Here is a 20,543-nt window from a genome sequence, read left to right on the forward strand (position 1 = left end):
CATGGACACAGTTTATTGATCCACAACTTCTTGAGTTTCCCTTTGAGGGTCAGTGGGCTGTGATTTTTTCCCTAATGTTATTTCTGCCTTTGGTGCTTTTTCTTCCTCTTTTTGTAAACCAAATATCTTTCCCAATGTTCTGACTTTGACCATCTTTACATTTCTTCCCACAGTTTTTGCTTGCTCAGATTTTTATTCTCGGTAGTATTTAAATTTGCTAATTCCCACATGTCTCTAGTCCTTATTTCCAAAATCTAGCCCCACATTTCCTGTTGTCAGCTAGGCACTACTCAGCATCTCCAAGTCATGTATCCAACTCAAACTCCTCTTCCTCTCAGAAGAAATCTCCTCCATCGAACTCTAATATCGCTAGTATTGGCATCACCCTTTGATACCCATTGCCAAAACGTAGTTTAACACTGTAATTCCCATTCCAAATTCTATTAGCTCCTCACTCTCAACTTATCCTCTGTGTCCTTTCTTTGCAATTCCACTTCTGCCGCCCTCATTCATGCCTGGGCTACTGCAGACATCAACTGAGGCAGCTCATCTCCCGGTCCACATGGCCTCCGCGGTCGGCCACGCTTCATCCGACGTGGGATCTCCAACTCTGAAGAGTCACCCCTGCTCCTCCAAACCATCAGGCTGGCCTTCTGGTCCTTCTGTATTTCCCCAAAAACTGTGCTTCTGATTTCAGGTTTTCCTTTATTCTTCCACAAGCTGTCTTTTTCCTCAAGGGAATGCTCTACATGTCAACTTTCAGCCGTACCATTCTTTCACCGAGAATCATTGTTTCCACTCACCTCTCTTCCCCTTTCCCCACCGCTACCATTGAAATATCACTTATTTGTCAATACCCCGATGTAATGATCCCCCTCATGAAGGCTTTCCTCATTCACCAACTTCAAGCCATACTCTGGCTGCTGAGCTTCATAACCTTTACCATTTATGGCAATATTTGGTCTTACCTGCTCTCAACGACCCCAGGACCACCACTGTCATCCTCACTTTACAGATGAGGAATATGAGACTCAACGAGATTTATTGATTAGCCCAACTTCACAAAGTTTACGTGTATCACAGTTTGGTTTTGAACGCATTTATGTCTCCCATCACTCCAACACTCAACATGCCTTATATAAAGTAGTTATTCTGTCAGTAACTCATGATTAATTGCCTTATTTCTGCTGCTAAAACCACCTTTATATCTAATCCCAAAATTTCCTGGGAGAGTGCTTCTAATTTGCAGCTTTGTCCTAAGCATTTTACATATGTGGTGACATTTAATCTTTGTGACAACCCCATGAGGATGAATTATTTACTATTACTATCTCTTATGACTTCCAAGTCCTAGAAAATTTAAATAGGTTGCCTAAGTCACACACTAATAAGTGGTAGAGTCAGGGTTTGAAGGCTTAACTGTAGGAAATCCTGCCTGTGTTTGCTCTTTGTTACATTTTCATTCAAAGAGTCTGATGATATCTTCTTCTCTTTCAACAAAAATAGACATTCTTCTGTTCTCATTTGGCTTTCCACACTCTTTTGGGTAAAGTGAATTGGAAATTGAAATGAAGTCCAATCTCTTCTATAATAGTTATAATTTAACATTTACCTGAAGAGGACACTTTCTACCTTATTAGTTCTTCCTTCCTGCATAACTAGGAAACACATTTCCTGTTTAATTGGCAAATGAAATCTAGTTGCATAAATGTTATGAAGATAACATATGCTTTTTATAAATAATGTTTTTCAAACTTTTTAGTTAATTGTGCAATATAGAAAACTGAAAAACCCAAGAAGCAAAGAATACAAAGTCATCCAGGATCACAAGCAGTTTGCAATTTGACGTCCTTCTAGGTCCTTTATGTGTATACAAACAACTGAGCAAATATTTTCATGTGGTTGGGGTCACACAGAAGGTATTGTGCTTTTTCATGAATATTTACCAATTCAAAGTACCAAAGCCATGAGTGTTGTGATAACCAAGAATACATGATACCAACTCAATCAGGGGAAAAAATTTATTCCTGCCTTTCTTGGGGACAAATTTTCATAAAAGACAAAAATGACAGCAGGCCTCTATAGATATTTTCAGAGTTACAAAAACTTCATTGCCTTAATGCTCAATTTAAGACATAAAACAAGGGTACGATAAGTATAATGCATCTAAGAGAATTCATTAGCAGACCTGTATTGAAATATTAACAGGAAGGTCTGTTTCCATTGGATTATTTAACAATGTTTTCCCGTGGTACATCTAAGAGATGCACACATACAATGGGTACATCAAAATGGAAATACATACACAGCTGCGTACATCCCTCCCCTGAACTTCCTTCTGCCCCATTGCAGCCAACTTAATGAACAAGTCCTGATGCTTACTGCACGGATGTGGTTTAACAATTCCATGTCAAAGATGCTCCTTTCCTATTAACACAAAGATGTTTATAAATTTGTTAATTCACTAGCTCTACATTTTTTCATATATTGTCACCTCAAGATATCTAAAAACTTAGATGTTGTGAAATAATGAATCTTATCCCCTAACACAGGTATTTTACAAAAAATGCACTTAGCACTATGGTTGTAATCCAAAACTATCTTCTAGACATATATTCTGGCAAAGAGCCCTTCCCCGTGTCTTCCTCTACCTCCTCCGCATTTCAATGCCCGAGCACAGAAACTCCTCTGGCTCCCAGGCGTGGATTAGCAAACCCTCTCCCGGAAGGCAATCCTTCCTGTGCACTAACCAAAGGACGCTTCTAGAGGGATTATTTTACTGCCTCTGTTTTTAATATACTTTGCAAAGCATCTTGAGAAGAAAATGAAGAATCCTGATTCTTCGAGTATCAGCACCAAGGGGTCCAGACCCCTTGAGTTGACTAAACTTACAGCCAACCAACTCTGTTTCTACACTGCCTTCTCCTGAGTGAGATATCCTTGCTGCTGAAGAAATTAGCAGCTTTCAAAATAAGATGAATCTATTTTGAGTCGGCATGTCACAGGTAGAAGCTTCATTTTCATATCAGATCAATGCATACTGAGGGGGAAAATGACAGTACCACATCAGGTAAATAAAGAGTATTAAAATGGGAGTTTCTGTAGAAAAGCAGGTTCTTTTCTTAAAAAGTTGACAATTATCCACAAAGGAGAATGATTCCTATGGAATAAAATGTTAGAAAATGCAGAAATTTGAAAAAACCCAAATCTGTAAATTGTGCAGTCCTTCAAAATGCAAATAGAAGCCACCTAATAACATTTCTCTCAAATACCGTGAAAAAAATTCATTTCTCTTCAGAGGCACTGTTTCTGTGGTGGCCATTTTGACAACTCTAAAGAAACTTTTTGACAACTCCGAAGAGACTTTTGTTCTCTCTCTGAGCTTGTTACATTTCATGGCCTTTAAAAATTGAGGACACTAATAGCTAGCACCTTGGAAATTTAGAGAAAAAGTAAAGTACAAACAGATTGACGGCATTTCAACTGATAGCCATTATCTGCCTTTCTATTTTGCAGTGAGGGACAGGCAGAAATTATAGAGGATTTAGAGCCAACCTGAGTAAGTTGCACTCTGAGGAAAGAGTGTTTGCTATTTGCAAGAGAGACATGTTGCATGGCATTTTAAAAACCATTAGGCAGCTTTATTTTATGAGCAGGAAAAAAAAAAAGACTAAAATTGCCCACAATTTAAAATAGGGAGTGAATTCAGATGGGAAATTGTCTTTTATGCTTTGACCCTAGTGCAGTGAATTTGATTCTTCCTAGGGCTCTTGAGCTGTAAAAAATAATAATAATAATAAAATATCTTTTCTTTTAAAAGAATTAACTGCCCTTTTACAAAGAAAATATCAAATTGATTACCTTATAGCACAATAATGCAGTGAACGAAGCATTATCAAACACTCAAGATTGCAGCTAATCTCATCTAAAGGGCAAATTAGAATCTTCACTCCCTATGGCACCAATGTGTGATGGATGCCCACAAAGCACCAGGAAGGTTTCTGGATATGCCGAATACGTTTTTAGCACCTGAATGTCACACAGCGATGGTGATTTGAGAAAATGTGCTTCAATGCTGAATTTATGCTATTTGACATTGACTGACCCCAATTTTAGAAAATGTGTGCAGTTCTAGAAGAGTGTAGATTGAACATTGATGAGAAATCTCCATCCAGTGCATGATTTTTGCCAATTAAATGTGAAATATAAAGTCTGTACACTAAGAATTTTAAGAGCCGTAATCATAAAACCTGCATAAGAAAAATTGAAGTATTAAACACAAAGTGTAAAGAAAATATTAGGGGACCAAGAGTGTAGGGAGAGGTAAAAATCAGACATGGTGAGCCCCTATGCTTGTGAGTACTGTACCTGAGAGTACTATACCTGAGAGTACTGTATCTGGGAGTACTTACCTGAAGTGCTGTACCTGCCAGTGCTCTACCTGAGAATAATGTGTATGATAGTGTTCTACCTGAGAGCACTGTACCCGAGAAACTGTACCTGAGAGTACTTACCTGGTAGTACTGTACCTGAGAGTACTGTACCTGGGAGTACTTACCTGAAGTACTATACCTGGCAGTACTGTACCTGAAGATAATGTACATGATAGTATTCTACCTGAGAGTACTATACCTGAGAAACTCTACCTGAGAGTACTTACCTGGTAGCACTACACATGGTAGTACCTAAATTGGGATAGGTGTCACAACCTTAGTTGAACGCATTCTGATCTAAAATATGAGAGTTGGGTAGCTTCTAAAATGGCCAGTAGAAAACTGTCAGTAGTCTCAAAGCAATCAGAAACAAACAAGCAATCGAAAAGCCCACTGCTTTGAAGACCTGCCCCACGAATGTCATTGATATTCCACAGAGTCACATGTAAATGACAACTGGGTTAATATTCCTCAGTCTCATTTAAATAAAGAGAGCTGGGTTAATGGCAATTTAACATTGACCTTTGCACCCACCGTGGCAGTTGAGACATTTCAGTTTTATTATTGCTTTTAATACGCTCTGAACTTCATATAGTAGGTTAGATTGACCTTTCCCCAAGGTTTTTGCCAGATATAACAGGCAGTTTTCAATGAAGCAACTGAAAGTTTATACGTGTTTGAAAGTGGGGCTAGGCTGAGCTTGCTAAATAAAAATGAGTCTATTCTGAAAGTATAATTCAATGTAAGGTTTTATACCTATGTGATTCAGGACATAGTTCCTGCATCATTCATATATTTCCATTAGTAATTTCAAGAGGCTAAGCAGCTTTTCACATTTATGAGTCTCAATAAAAAAATATGGCATTGCAACAAATCTGTTCCCCTTGCAAAGCCAAACTTACACATGCTAGAGCTCCAGAATTCAAACCCTCCAAAGACCAAATGTGCAACGGTGGCCTCTAAATTGTCAGGCATAGTTCCACGTTCTTAAATTTTAAAACAAATACAATTTCACATTTGCATGCATTAACACTTTGGCCAGGAATTGGCTTTATGATTTTTGTGTTTGAATGCAGGATATTGTAAAACCAAAATTGAATATGCAGATAATAAGATTCCAGTTGGCGTATACTCTACAAGCTCAGCCAGACTCCCTTAACTAATAACTGGGATTCCCTTGCACCAAAATAATGTGCTGCAATGAAATGATGGATTACTATCCCCACTAATTTTATACACACACAACACACACACACACACATACACACACACACACACACACACACACACGCTGAATTTCTTGATGTTGCCTGTGTTGCTTAATTTCACAGGTCAACTTGGCTAGGTTATGGTGTCCTGTCACTTGGTGTGTTTTGGCAAATGAAGACATGGTCCTAAATGCAAACCTTAGGTTGTAGCACACGCCTTTCAATGATGTTAAATCTTTGCTACCTTAGTTTTCAATGATTACTATGATAAAATTAAGTACTGGGGAAAATAAATGTAGAATATGAAATGAGGGCAGTAGCGTCTAATCTGAAGTATGGTTTGAGGATTTGTGCAGTGCCAACAGCGCATACTACGTTAGAAAATAATTGTGACTATTTAAGAATGAAATAAAAATGTTAATTTTTTTTCAAATTGTATGTATAGTTTTTTCAGATACCCACGGTACTGTCCGAATATAAATACTTATTAAGTTGCTTGGACTTAAGTACGTAATAGGGAAAACTCAGATATGGACTTACTGTGACGCTCAGGAGGCTGAGAGGTGGTGGGCTGGAGCCTGTAAGAGAGGCCCTGCCTCCCCACGGAGCACTCAGAATACATAATTCAAGCTTTAAAATAAATGCCTCGTTACCAAAATTATTCAAAAGAAACATCTGAACTAAATTTTTAATGTATTTATGCAGTTAGAACAATAATTTCCTGAAATACAAGGTTTTGAATCAGAATCCCTAACTTTGTAAAGTTGATGTTTTGATGAACACAATTACAACTTTTTCCTGCTGCTGTGAATATTTTATTTTTATCATCCACTTAGCAATACAGCATGGGAAAAGATATATTTAAATCTGAACTACATCATTTCTCAAGCTATGAAATATAAAACAGGTTTATACAAACAGACTGAATATCTATAGTACCTAATTTGGAACTTGCTCAAGGCTGTTTCTTCACATCAAACATAGTGTGAATAGATTCCATAGTCTCAATTAAGCATTGACCATATAAGGAAAAGAATTGTTATAGCTCACTGAGTTACACTGTATCTTTCTTATTCAGGACAGCATTTTATAGTTTGTCTGATAGAGTGCAATCTGAATGCATTGGAGATCCTTAAGGCAACAGGTTAAGGGAAAACATAGTTGATCTTCTGTAATCAAAGATAGCATGGGTTTAAAGAAAGTGTGTTTTTAAGAAATAAGGCAGTTCCTGGTGGGTTGATGAATGGAGTCTAAGGAAATTTTCACTATGCATGCCACATGTATGTCTTTATTTTCCAAATAAGAAAACAAGGAAGTCACCTCCTTGTCAAATATGAAAGAAACTTACAAAACTCCAAAGTGAATTAAAATAGTGCTCCTTTTCTTAACCAACACCTGTTAACATATACAATATATTTCTAAGAACAGTGAGGGTAGAGGTGTCCTCGGGGAGGATGACAGCCAAGGGTCTTGTTCTCCTCACAGTCCACTGGCGCTCAGCCCAGGCTAGATTAATATCGGTTGAAAAAATGTCCTTCAAAAATGTGAAAAGGCAAACGGTTCAGCTACTGGGTGGTGTTCCCTCAGCTTTGCAGTAGCCCCTGGCCATTGGCGTCTCCAGCTGTCTCTGGTGGAACAGTGCAGGATTATTCCTCGTGTTGAAGAATCAAATGCTGCAGAAAAGGGGGCGTAAAGCCAACTAATGCATGCCCTGGTTCACCTGAGCTGCTGGGGTTATCCCACAGCCGGCTCTGAAGGTGTCTGGGTTCGCCAGAGCTGCTGGGGTGCCACACACAGGCTGACTCAACCAGCTCACAGGTTTGGGGACCAGAAGTCCCAGATGAAGCTCTCCTGGGAGTCTGTGGCGTTCAGGTACTGGTCTAGCTGCAATCCTTGGGGTTCCACGTCTCACCTGATAGTTCCTCACACAAGGGTCCTATTTACAATCGGTTACACCCCAGGAACGGGACAAGAACACGGATAAAGATTAAGAACATGCCTCTGAGTGGGTACGTACTTCAATTGATTGTCACTATTAGCTCACAATTATTGCTTAACAAAATATACAAGAGGATCGATATCAAGATGCCACAGAGAAAAGTGATAATTTTTAATTAGAAAATATTTTAATAGCTTTGATTTGGAACTACAAATAAGTATGTAACCAAGGTAGCATTCATTTATATATATAAATACATTCATTATATGCTCCACTAGTAAAAGCCACAAAGAATTAATTTGAAGGGAACAGTAACTTTGATGAATTTTGGCAATGATGTCAACATCGTGTTTGATGCAGTGATCTTCCATGTGCAAATACCATTGAGGAGAACAGGAGCTACCTGTCGCTCAGAGAAGATCCTACAGTGACTTTCAGAATCACGTCTGTCATTCCTCCTATGATCGGAGAGTGACTCGAGCAACTTAGAACAAGTTATGATATTAACCAATCTCCATGACCCACAGATTCCTGCTAATGCACAGTGTATGAAATATTCCATTTTCTTGAAACAGATGGCCTTGAGTAAACCAGGAGAAAAGGAGTGCAGTAGATGGCATAAATATTTGGTCACTTTATTCACTAGTCACATTCCCCAGTGAATGCTGTGAATCATGTGATCGTGGTTACAAGGTCTTTTCTTTTTGGTTAAAGAGAATTAAATTTTATTTATATGACTCACAAAAAGGAAACCAGTTGCATTTAATTGCATGTGTGTGCGTGTGTTTGGGGAGTGCTCTGGTTTGCTAATGCAGCTGTCATGCAAAATGGATTGGCTTTTATAAAGGGAATTTATTAAGTTACAAGTTTACAGCCCTACAGCCATAAAAGCATCCAATCCAAGGCATAATCATGAGTAGACCTTCACTGGAGAAAGGCCATTGGCATCCAGAAAACCTCTGTTAGCTGAGAAGGCACGTGGCTGGTGTCTGCTTGCTCCCAGGCTGCGTTTCAGAATGGCGTTCTACAAAATGTCTAAGCATCAGCCAACATCAGGGGTCCGCAACTCCACACATCTCTGAGCGAAGCCAGCAAGCGTCTGGGTCTGTGCCAGCATTTTTAAAGAACTCCGTAAACTAATCAAGACACACGCTAAGTGGGCGGGGCCACACCGCCATGGAAATAATCCAATCAAAAGTTTCACCTACAGTTGGGTGAGTCACATCTCCATGGAAACAACCTAATCCCAATATCCCACAAGATTGGATTAAAAGATAATGGCTTTTTCTTGGAGGGCATCATATATCCAAACCAGAACAGGGAGCAAATGAAATTTGTACATGGTTTAAACACATTCTGCCTTATGCTATAAAATTTGTCATCTCAGTAAAAGTTTATATTCCTTTCTTTCAAGGCAGTGGACAGCACTTCCTGTATGTCAACTCGCTGGGTCTGAAAGAAGGCTACACTGCAAGAATCACTACTTCTAAATACTTCCCAGCAAGCCTTGGAGTGTGCATTGTTCGGTTCTGGTTCTACATGGTTGATCCAAGGAGGATGGGGCTATTAAAGGTATGAAATTTATGAGATTTTATTTATTGAAATATGCATAACATAGCTTTAAACACCAGCACCTTCCCTTTTTTTTATTTTTTTATTTTTTTTGGCGTTCACAACACCAGTATCAATTCCAATAACTTTTCATTTCTTTCTGGGGCAATGAGTGTTTTGCAAGCAGCCTGTCATTCCTGTTAATCCTTTTCAAGTTTTATCTCACTGCGGTTGCCATCTGACTTCAAATATGGTGCATATTTAAAAGATTATCTGGAGATAAAAGTGTATGAGCGTATTCAGTATATTTTCTTTAAGAACAACTTAGCTAGGGACAATGAAGAAATGTGTTTTAAGGTAATTTTATATCTTGGACAAAGTGAAGACAAAGCAAATTTAAGATTTTAAGTAAATATCAGCTCATACTAAAAACAATATGTGTGCTCTATTTTTAGCTATTTTAAGACAAGGATCTGCACCAAACCCAAAAATCTTTAAAATCACAAGTTGCTTCATCTATGCTCTTAATTGTATGAAAGATCAATGAGCTTTTCTATCATCATGAACCCATTTTGAAATCTTGGTTTCTGATTAAAAGATTATCAGAATACAATGTCGAGTGTTTCTGTGTTTATCTCAACATTGACCCTTGTAAACAATAACAGTTATTGTTAAGTGCTTCATATCTTTCAGGACATGTGTTATAAACTTTTTCTGTATTATCAGTTTTAATTCTCACATTCACCAGATGAGGTAGGTGTATTTTCCCCAATTTTGCAATAAAGAAACTGAGACTCAATGAGGTTTAGTAACTTTTCCAAGTTTACATAATAGCAACAAATCTGATTTCAAAGTAATTGATTTTATCCATCACCCCGCATTGTTTTCAGACTTCCTGCAGTCTAACAAAGAAGCCCAAGGAGAAACACAGGGAAAGAGAGAAAGGACAATAAAAGGCTGTATCACTATATCAATCATAGTCATTGACAGAAAGAGAGTTCCTACCAAGTAAAACTACAAACCCACAAAGAAAGTAAAGTTGGAAACTTCTATGGGGATGTCTGTTTTCCCAAAGAAAAGCCAGAAAAAACAGCAGAGAAAGAGATTCGTTTTTCAGTTGTTTAGGAGCATGTGAGTAAATGCCAATCATGTGAACGTTTTGGAATTTGTTCCACTGTTTTCACATATAATACTTGAATATTTGGTAGGCTTACCTACTGCTAGGTTAAATTTTACATTCAGGGTGATTTATAAGCACTGACCTTCAGAGATTCCACTGCTGTTATTAGACATAGATGATTGCAAGGGACGAGGACACTGGTCAGTGGTTGATTGCTACTCATGGAGACAAATACCAATGGAAGGGCCAACAGACCTTTCCAAATGAATGCAAACGTATCTCAGTCCCTTTCTAACAAAATGTTCCTTCCTCATTTCACAAAGAGCACCCAGAAGTCTTTTATTCCCCAACCTGCTTGGTGATCCTATTACTTGCCCTCCAGCTTTTGACCTTGTTTCTGTAAAATGTCACTGGAAAAAAATCGGTGGCCTCACGTAATTCCCATGTTCCTGGTTTCGGATGCCTTGCATTGGCCATTACTGCTTTTTCGAAATAGAGGGCAGTGGTCAGTTACATGTAACGTGCTTCAGGGCCCCAGGTTGTCTTCGGGGGGATCTGCTGGAAGCATCAGAGGATCATCAGCCCGGCGTTTGTCTTTCTCGGGGGGAGCCCCCCACCCTGACTCCACCTGGTCTTGGTGGGATTGACCACCACAGGGGCCTCGCTTTTCCACCCTGACAGGTGACCCAAGCAGGCCAGTTGTACTTCTCCTGTGTGGGATGCGGAGGGTGTGGGAAGTTTCTCTTTCTGCAGTTTGACGAGTTGTAAGACATGGGCCAGGCTCGGGGCTGTTGGTGGACAGCTGTCCCCGCCTTTGAGACACGCGGAGCTTCAGGAAGATGGGGCAAGAACCCTGCCTGCCGGCTTACTTTAAACCTGGGTCCGGCTTTGCCTGAGTCAGTAGATTCTCCTTTTGTTACCTGCCGCTGAAAAAGTCCCAACCAGTACAGAAACCCAGGAGAATCCATTTTCAAAATTGCCCTGCGCCGTGGATGGGTCGCAGCAGCTGGGGTAAGTCTCAGCCCTCAACTGTCCCTCTGGAAAGACAGTTTCTTTCCAGTTTCTTTCTTGAGTTCTTCCCAGACCGGGGCTGCCTGCAGCAGGCAGGGCTTTTACATGCGAGTGAACCGTGAAGTGGAAGTCCGTTCTCCCTGCTCTTTAGGCTTTCCAGCTCTAGTGTCCATGAAATTTTGTGGTTTTCTGTGCTCTCTAGTTTGGGGATCACAGCACCACATTTTCCTCCATTTCCTAAGGCAGTTTTGGAGCAGGTGTGCTGCATCTGTCAGAATCGCCTCCAGATGGGGCGTGGGCAAGTTGAGTGGACAGACCCTCGAAAGGAACCCGCATCTGTGCATGTGTTTTCTCAAGTAACTGACACCGGAAGTCCAACTAATATTATCTGGAATGGTGGTGATGGCTGGAGTAGTTATCTCTAGAGGGTTCTGATGAAGAGTGTTTTTTCATTATTTTGCACTTGTATTTTATAATTTTCTACAATAGACACACATTACCTTTGTAGTAAGAAAATATGTATTTCTGTAGGGTCTCCATACTTGAAAAAGTTGGGTGACACAGTTTAGGAGTGTTCCATAGGCAGGTGAGGTTTGGTGTCAGTCACAGCAAACGTGGCTCGGAGCCCTGGGTGGGTCACGGTGGGCTCGTCTGAAGCCATGTCTCACATCCACTCTGTAAATCCCTTCAGAAGGCTTTGGCTAAGAAAGTACCCAAGGTGAAGTCAGCCTTCGACAGTCTTCGAACCTCTAGAAATAGCCTAGCACTCCGGAGAGAGATTTCCGGTTGCCGATTGGGGTGGCGTGCCTGCTTGCCAGCACCTGCCGAGATGTGCCGTTTGGGGCTGTGCCAGCCCTGCCCAGCTCTGACCCCCGGGGAGCCGCCCTCCCCAGGCCCCCCGGCTGCCCAGGCAGAGGGGATGAGCCCTCCCCCTTGCTCTCTCTAACTGGGGGTCCCCTGAGACCCTGCCCCAGCTCCCACCACTGTGGCCTCCCTTCCGTCTTTGTCCAGCCTCTGGGCTCCGCCATCTGCCTTCACCCTCCAGCTTTGGGGGTGACAACATCTCTCTGTGAGTCTGGTCTACACGTCACTTCCGAACTTCCTTATTGGTTTCTCATCTTTTCCACAAACTTTGTAACCAATTTGCTGTGTTCAATTCCCTCTATTTGGAATACATGGAGTAGTTTATGTTTTCTAATTTGACCCTGTCTAAGTGCTTATTTCAAAGAAAACCCAACTCTTCTGAAGATATTAACTTATAAAACAAAAACCATTTGAGTTGGCACCAGTCCCCTTAAGTGTGTCCTCCCTTCATTGACTTATTAAAAATTTACCAACTGATAGGGGAAGACAGAAACCAAACAAAAAAGCTCATGAAAAACAGATAAATAGGAATCCTTCACTTTGTGATGCAATGCTCAGAAGCAAATAAAACTGTTTCAGGGATAAATAATTGCTACAGTCTGCTGAGACAGGCATTTTATACAGAATGGAAAAGAAACCTCCGAGAAGGATGATGTCTGAATTAAGACTTAAAAAACAAGAAGGAGCTTGTCTTGTGCATACCTGAAAAAAAGAGTGATATAGACAGGGGGAATAACCTCATGAAAAAACTTAGAAGGTATTTGAAGGCCAGCGTGGCTGGAACAAAATTCACAAGAGGAAGAGATAAGATCAAGCAGAAGTGCGGGGAGGGGAGGGACATTAGATTGTAGTATGAGAACCGCGGGGAGGCATGGAGACTATCCAGCTGACAAACGATATCGTCGATGGAAAATTTCAGAGCTCACCCTGGCTGCTGTGTGGAGAAGGGGTGGGGGATCTGGGTAGGAAGAGACCAGAAGTGCACATGAAATAGGGACACCCATTAGAGGACGATTTTAGCAGCTTGGTTCAAATAAATAGGACGGGATAAACTGGAAAGCAATTTATGCAAGTAGTGAACAGGACTTGGTCTTCTTCAGTATATTAAGATTATTCTCCATATAAAGCACACCTTAATTTTGTTAGTATATTAGCTAAGTACATCAAATAATGCCAGAGCACTCAAGGAAGACTTACACAGTTGGATACAAGCAGGGTGAAATTCAATTGTGTCTTTCCTTTTAGTTTTTTAAGATAAAAATCCAAACTTTTTAGATCCATCCCAGCCTGCAAAGTAAAGGGCTGCATAAGGAAAGCAAATATTTTATAGGAACTGGGCAGCCTTTAATACCTTTTGATAGTAGACGACTAATAACCCAAATAACAAAATGTTCATACAGCATCAATGCCCTGTGATTCAGTGACTCTAGGTATATTATAGCACAATGCCAATGTGAGCTTTATTTTCTAGTTTTGTCAAAGCTGAAGAATTTTCGAAGGCAGTTTATCTTTCAACCACCAACCTACATATTAAATTAAAATCACTCTTTAAAATGTGCCTGGTCACTTTTTGATCCACATTGCCAAAAGAGACCTAAGTGAAACAAAATTGATTTCCCATGAGATTATTTAGCTCCGATCATTCAGCTTTCTAGCTTCTGGCTTGTTCAGATATTTAATGCTATCTGAGGTCAGTTATTTAGTGTTTATGACCAGAAATATAATAAAGTTTGTCACAGGACAAGTAAATTTATCTAAAAATGACCAACTTCCATTTATTATTCCAGACTCGTTCTTTAAAGAGATAAAAAGAAAGTGGAAACTTACAATTTATGCCTTTCATAACTGTTTTTTGTCTGTGTAATTTATAGAAATTGCTCAGAAACACAAAATGAACTGGTTCCTAAAACTTCCTTCAGTGGTGACAAGTGGATTCGTGTATCTAAGTGGGATTCCAGAAGCCTGATGAACCTACCATTCTGAAGTGGTCTCTGCCATTGAGTGGGAGACTCTTTAAACTTAAAGGATTTCTATTAGAACCTCAGTCAGAAAACCAGTGGTGTTGGGCCTGGTGCTGGCAAATTTGATTTCATTTAATATAATATTTAGAAAGAGAGTAAAAGCAAAGAAAAGAAAACTGAGAATTGTATCAGATGAAAGGCTATCAGATGCTTGCAATATGGCGGCAGTGTTTGAACTCCTCTTCATAGTCTAGTTGCCCTCTTGCTTACACCAGCTGATGGTAAGTGCTGGCATCATCTGCATTTCAACGGGTGAGGGAAGAAAGACGGACAAGCTTCACCAAGGGCTCCCTAGAGCTAGAGGTAGTGGGCTGGGGATCCCCAGATCTGCTGCTGCAGTGTCTAAGCAGGACCAGGGGTTGTTTTCATGCCATGATTTACTGTCTACATTTCCATAATTTAAAATAATATTTTGTTTTCTACCAGTGGTTGTTGAAATCTAGTTCTTTAAAAGATACTTTGCATATTCTGTGTTCTGTATATTGTAGTTTTCAGTGTAAATTTGGTTTGAAAGGCAAATTTTACAAAACAGACAAAAAATTTATGATTGTTATTTAAATGTGCGAAGTGCAGTGTATCAGGGCGGGATTCGGGTCACTCTTGCTATTTGCTTTTTCATTAATGGCCCGTGAGAATATGGTTTCACCCTTCTGTTCTGCTGCTTTAGATGATTAACTTTTGCAGTTGGAAAGCATGATTAAAGAATTCAAGGATAAGCGTCCTTGCCAATCTACCTGAAGTCTCCTTGGGGTTCCCCAGAGCCCACAGCTGTCCTGCTAGGTGACCTGACCTCTGAGAGATTGCCGTAGCTGGGGTGCTGGTGACCCCATATGTGTGAACTTCAGAGCAAAGAGATCTGCAGAGAAAGAAAAAGAGTTCAACCCCAATTTCAGCCTGTTTCCTAAATGCAGACCCGCCGTGGGCGTGGGCTGGGGGCACAGCCATGGAGGGAGCTTCGATTACCTGGACCGGGGCCCACCAGCCCCCGCCGCCCGAGGAAGGGCACAGAGGTGGCTGATCTCTTTTTGCCCCGAGCTGTGTCAGTGGCATTTGATGCGTAAGGAGCAACTAGTGAGGGAGGGAGTTTGGGTTTCTATCCCCTCACACAGAGCCCTGGGCCACCATTTAGTGCAGGGAAGATGATAAACCTGTGCTAATGAGTCATTCAGAAAGTTCTGGCTATTCCCACGGGATGTTACTGCATAGTAAAAAGAGAAGTGGGGAAAACTTCAAGATTTAAAAGGGAAAAATATGGCAGTCAAATATATACTTGTGTTTACAAAAAATGTGAATCCAAAAGCTAAATAGGTGCAGTTTGCATAGCATATGCCTCAGGCCATTTTCCCATCATTTTCTTTTGCTTTATTCCCTTTCTTTATTAACAATTTTTAAGTTAAACATGTTTTCTTTTGATGTTGGTTTATGGAAGTGGTTGAAAGGCACGATCAGTATGCTGTTCACAATTTTAGTCTTTTTTTAAAATGTACATTTTAACTGATTTTCCAGACTAACCAGTTCTCTAATTCCTCTGTATACTGAAATCCGTGGTCGTTGCTTTCAGTGCTTATCAAAGGAAGCTTTTGGAGAATATCATTAGATAGAGCTCAAGAGAGGAATCGATGATATATGCAAATATCCCTGTGCATAAAAGGTGGAGAGAAGTGTGTAGGAGGCATTCAGTACATTTAACAAATGTCCACCCTCTGAATAGACCTGCAGCTAATCAAGATTATACCCTAAATTTCAGCATTTCAGAGGATTTTAAGCAGAAATATGTAAAGTGATATCCTAGTCACACACATACACACGGGTGTGATGCAATCATCTGTAAGATGCAACACAAGTGCGATGCTATTGGGGATTGAGTCATGTCCCCCACAAGACAGCATCTTCAGGATGTAACCCCTGGTCCTAGGGTGTGAACCCATTTATGGAGGGACCTTTGAAGATGCTATTCATTAGGCTGTGGACTCATTTGTGAAGAGGATCTGCAAAGACCCTGTTTAGATGAGGCCAAAATTGAATCCCCGTGACTGGGGGCCTGACAAGCAAAGGAAATTTGGATGCAAAAGTAGAAGCCAGAGATCCGTGGAAGCCAGAGGGGCAGACACAAGGAGAGAAAGCAAGTCCTGCCAAGACACGGATGATGGACTTCCAGCCTCCAAAACCATGCGAGAGAGAGTCCTGTTATTTAAGCCAACCTGTCACGTGGTGTTTTTCATAGCAGCCATGACAAACCAAGACATATGCTATAGCAACCATTACAGTGGACCAATGTAGGTTTTAGTGATTTATTTATTTTTTGAAAGTACGTTAAAGATTCTCCCTGTGTACCATCAGTGTCCCGTATTTTAATCTGATGAGTCTTCCTGAATAAAAGTGAAGGAGATAAAGATTTATCTGGTGAGCCAGGCGTTTTGCTAGGCAGTTTGCCTGCGTTTCACAACCCTGAGGTAGGAAATGCTGATGAGAATGCTAAAAATTCAAACTTCATCTAGAATGGGTGAGACTTAAGAATCCCGGGCTTGCATTATCAGCTTAGCAGAGATGGGTGCATGATGTTGACAGCAAAGAGATACTCTGACAGGTCAGGTAGAGAACACTTTGCCTGCAGCCTTCGAGATGCACTGTGTATTTTTCATTGTAGAAAATAGGAAAATAAACCTTAGGATGGTAAAGCACTACTGGAAGTTGCTATTAAATTATAAATTAGGCAAGCCAGAGAGGCACCACACAATACACAGGGGTTGACACCGAGGAGAAGGAGCTAATCTAATTTGACCTTCAAAATAGACCTTCTCTGTACAATATAATAAAAATAGAAAAAGAAAAGTGATCTCAAGTAGGAGAGTCTACTGCTGAAAATTAAAATCAAGTCACAGTTTAAAGCAGAGAAGTGGGAATTTGCAAGAGAAGGCATTTCTTACCCCAGACTACAAATGGATAAGATACAAAGTCACCTTGAGAAAGAACCAAAATTCCACTTTCCTCAGAAGTCTGGTTCCCAGGCTGAATATGACTGCTTTAAAAAACCCTTTAACATATGCAAAGCTAAAAACAAGTTTTCTTTTACATTTTCACATCATAAAATCTGTCCATCTTAATATTCCTTATAGATTCTGGATTTAATGCTTTGCTCCGGAAGTCCTTTCCTATTGTAAAATAACAAAATATTCTTATTTGTTTCTATTGCTTCACAGTTTTGATTTACAGATTTAAATAATAAATACACTTTAATTTCATTTTGGGATATATTGTGAGCATTAAGAATCTTACGTTTTTTTCCCAAATATCCAGCTGGTTATTCTAGCTCCACTGATTCAATATCTTGTCTTGTTCGTGTTGATTTGGCAGGCCTCTGTTATCATAGCTTAAAGTCCTATATGCATATGTAATGTGCCTTCAGATATAAGAAAGGATAATTACTTCTCAGTCGGATACAACTGAGAAGAGTAGAGAGATGAGATAAACCATAATCCTGTACATCCTTACTCATTGTTATGTACTTAATGTGGCAATTTGGGAAAAAGATATTTTAAATTATTCCCCAGCAATTATCAAAGTGCAAGTTTATCTTTACTTTTTTTTTAAAAATCAATCTCACCCTTTTCTATTTCAAAGATATATTATTGAATGCATAAAGTTTCAAGGCATTATATCTGCTTGGGGAATTATAACTTTTATCAATATTAAATATCACATTTCATGCTTTCTCTGGAAAATATGTTTTGTCTGTTAATAACACAGATGTTTCCACCAACTATTTAAAATCATTTTCTTGATAGCCCATCCATCACTTATTGTTACCCTTTCTATGTTGTTTTGCTTTAGTTGTGTTGTTTATAATTGGCATATGGTTGGATAATTTTTTTCACACAATCTGAGCTTCTTTTTTCACAAATCAATTTAACCATTCATACGTGCTATGGTCACTGTTTCTTTATAATTCATATCTATGGTTTTGCATTTTTTGTTTGTATTTTTGTTGTTTAATTTTCTTCCCTCTACTTCTGCTTAGTTGGATTTGATTGGATTTTCTCGGTTCTTCCCCAGCCTCAGTGTTTTTAAGTTTTCATTCCCGTGTATCTGTTTTATTAATGAAGATCCCTAAATATTAATAATTGGATTTAAAATATTTATCATTATAATTCAAAATTAATTGTATACTTCTAATCTACCCACCTCCCAAATAAAAGAAATGCCTTTAGAAAGATTTTATTGACCCAGCCCATCCTGCCAGTTTCATGATTTGTTAAAATTGGTTGGATTGATAGATCAAGGGTGTAAATAATTCACTTCTTTCTTGGTGTGGTGGCTTGAAGCTGTGTGTACTCCCAGAAAAGGCCATGTTCTTTTCATCGATTCCCATAGGTGTAGACCTGTTGTGGGTGGGACCTTTTAATTAGGTTATTTCAACTGAGGAGTTGCCCCCAGGTGGGTCTTAATCCTTTTACTGGAGTTCTTAAAAAAAATGAATATAAGAGAACCTCATAGAGCAAAGCCCAGAGGAGCCAAGAGATGAAATTCAGAGAAGCCCTGGAGAAGCTAGGAGAGAACCCACAGAAGCTCAGAGAGGAGCCACAGGAAACAGAAGCTGAAAACAACAAAACCCAGGAGCCAAGGACCAGCAGACGCCAGCCATGTGCCCTCCCAGGTGATGGAGGTATCCCTGATGCCAGCAGCCTGTCTTCAGAGTCCAGGCATCATCCTGTTGATGCCTTGAGTTGGACATTTTCACAGCTTTAGACTGTAAATTTGTAAGCTAATAAATCCCCATCGTAAAATCTGACCCATTTCTAGTGCATTGCATTCTGGCAGCTTTAGCAAATCAGAACACTTGGCAACATAATCTTAAGAAATCCTTAGACCTCCCCAGCATATCATCATCAAACAAAACTATACAGTTTTTTTTTTACAACATCAAATAAAACTATATTTAAAAAAAACACATGTTTTGCAGCTATCTCTTGTTCACTACTCATTATTAATTCCTCTGCAATCCACTATTTTGGAACATTTTCATTTTATTTGTTTTAATTATATACTGTTCAGAAACAGTTTATGGTTGGTAAAATTTTTGAATTCCTGCTTGACTAAAATTAAGACATATTTTGTGACCATATTGCAAAGATCATTTGTCTGACTTCTAGGTTCAAAATTATTTTTCCTTACGTAATTGAGGATATTGCTTCCAATATTCAATACTTACTCCCTTGTGGAAGACTGATGTCAATCCTTTGTTCACTGCGGGACACTGATTACGTGCTTCAACTTGGCGGGCCTGGGCTGGGGGACCTGATCAGCCCCTGGGGAGGGTGGTGGGCACGGGCGACAGCGCCCTCCGCAGCCCCCCGGGCCTGGGAAAGTGAGGCCGGAGGCAGGCCCCATTTCCTCACCCAAAATAACACTGTTAGGGGAGGCTTGCCGGAGGGAACCGCCTTTTCCCCACCCCCTTATCTTGCCCGGACACTCCCCGTTGCCAGTGCAACTCCCATCACCACCAGTACGCATACATTGTTGCCAGACACCGTTACCGGAGCAACTCTCGCCCCTTTTCAATCAACCTCCGCGCCCTCTCAGAACCAATCCAAGCCTTTAACCTCTACAGCTACCCCGCCCTCTAAACGCCCGATATAAGCTTGTACTCTCCCCTAATAAACTCTCTTGGCTTCTTCACCCTAAAAGAACCGTGTCCCGCCTGTTCCTTTCTCGCCGCCCTCCATACTTTGCACGCCACCCCGCCGGGGACCTGGCCAAGTCCCCCGCCTCGCCCTCGCCTCCGGGAAAGAGCCCCCGCCGCCGGTACCCTCCGAGCAATCCTGGGAGCCTAGGATTTAGCAACCAGCCGCCACCCCCCCCCCAGACGAATCAACTGCGACCGCAACTGGCGCCCAACGTGGGGCCCCTGGAATTAAAGATCCTCTCCACGCAGCGGTCCAGTAAACCACCCGCTCGCCCGGACGCCTCTCCAGCTCCCCTTCTCCTTGCCTGCAAAGTAAGGGCCGCCTCTCCCTCGCCGCCCCGCGGAGCTGCCTCTCCCTCGCCGCTCCACGTCCGGAGCCGCCTCTCCCACGCCGCTCCGCACCAGGGCCGCTCTTCCTTTCCCGTGTTAACCTAACTCTTACCCCCGACTACCTTTCGTCTTCTCTTCCTATGTCCCCCCATTCCTCCTAACACTCTTCCTCCAGTAGCTTTCCCTCTTCCCCTCTATTACTTTGCTGTGGTCCTTTGTGTCTTTGTTTCTTTGTTTCGCGCGGTGTGCCTCTTTGCGACCGCCCCCCCCCAAACTGCTCTCGCTACTAGAGGCTTCTGCCTTCTATTCTCGCCGTTTCCTCGGTTTACCTCATTTTCTTTACTCAATAATCAACCCCCCTTTTTTCTTTTCTCACTCCGCTA

At 40.8% G+C, this 20,543-nt stretch overlaps 1 protein-coding gene across 1 annotated transcript in view; it reads left to right on the forward strand.

Annotated features, from left to right (window-relative positions):
- The window catches only part of MALRD1 (MAM and LDL receptor class A domain containing 1), a 703,831-nt gene that overhangs the window by 507,456 nt on the left and 175,832 nt on the right, over positions 1 to 20,543 (forward strand). The window contains exon 36 of the mRNA XM_037837380.1: positions 8,995 to 9,152. Coding sequence (XP_037693308.1) covers positions 8,995 to 9,152 — 158 coding nt within the window. The remainder of the gene's footprint in view (positions 1 to 8,994; positions 9,153 to 20,543) is intronic.

The sequence above is a fragment of the Choloepus didactylus genome, chromosome 5, assembly GCF_015220235.1.
Source record: "Choloepus didactylus isolate mChoDid1 chromosome 5, mChoDid1.pri, whole genome shotgun sequence".
NCBI classification, from domain to species: Eukaryota; Metazoa; Chordata; class Mammalia; order Pilosa; family Megalonychidae; genus Choloepus; species Choloepus didactylus.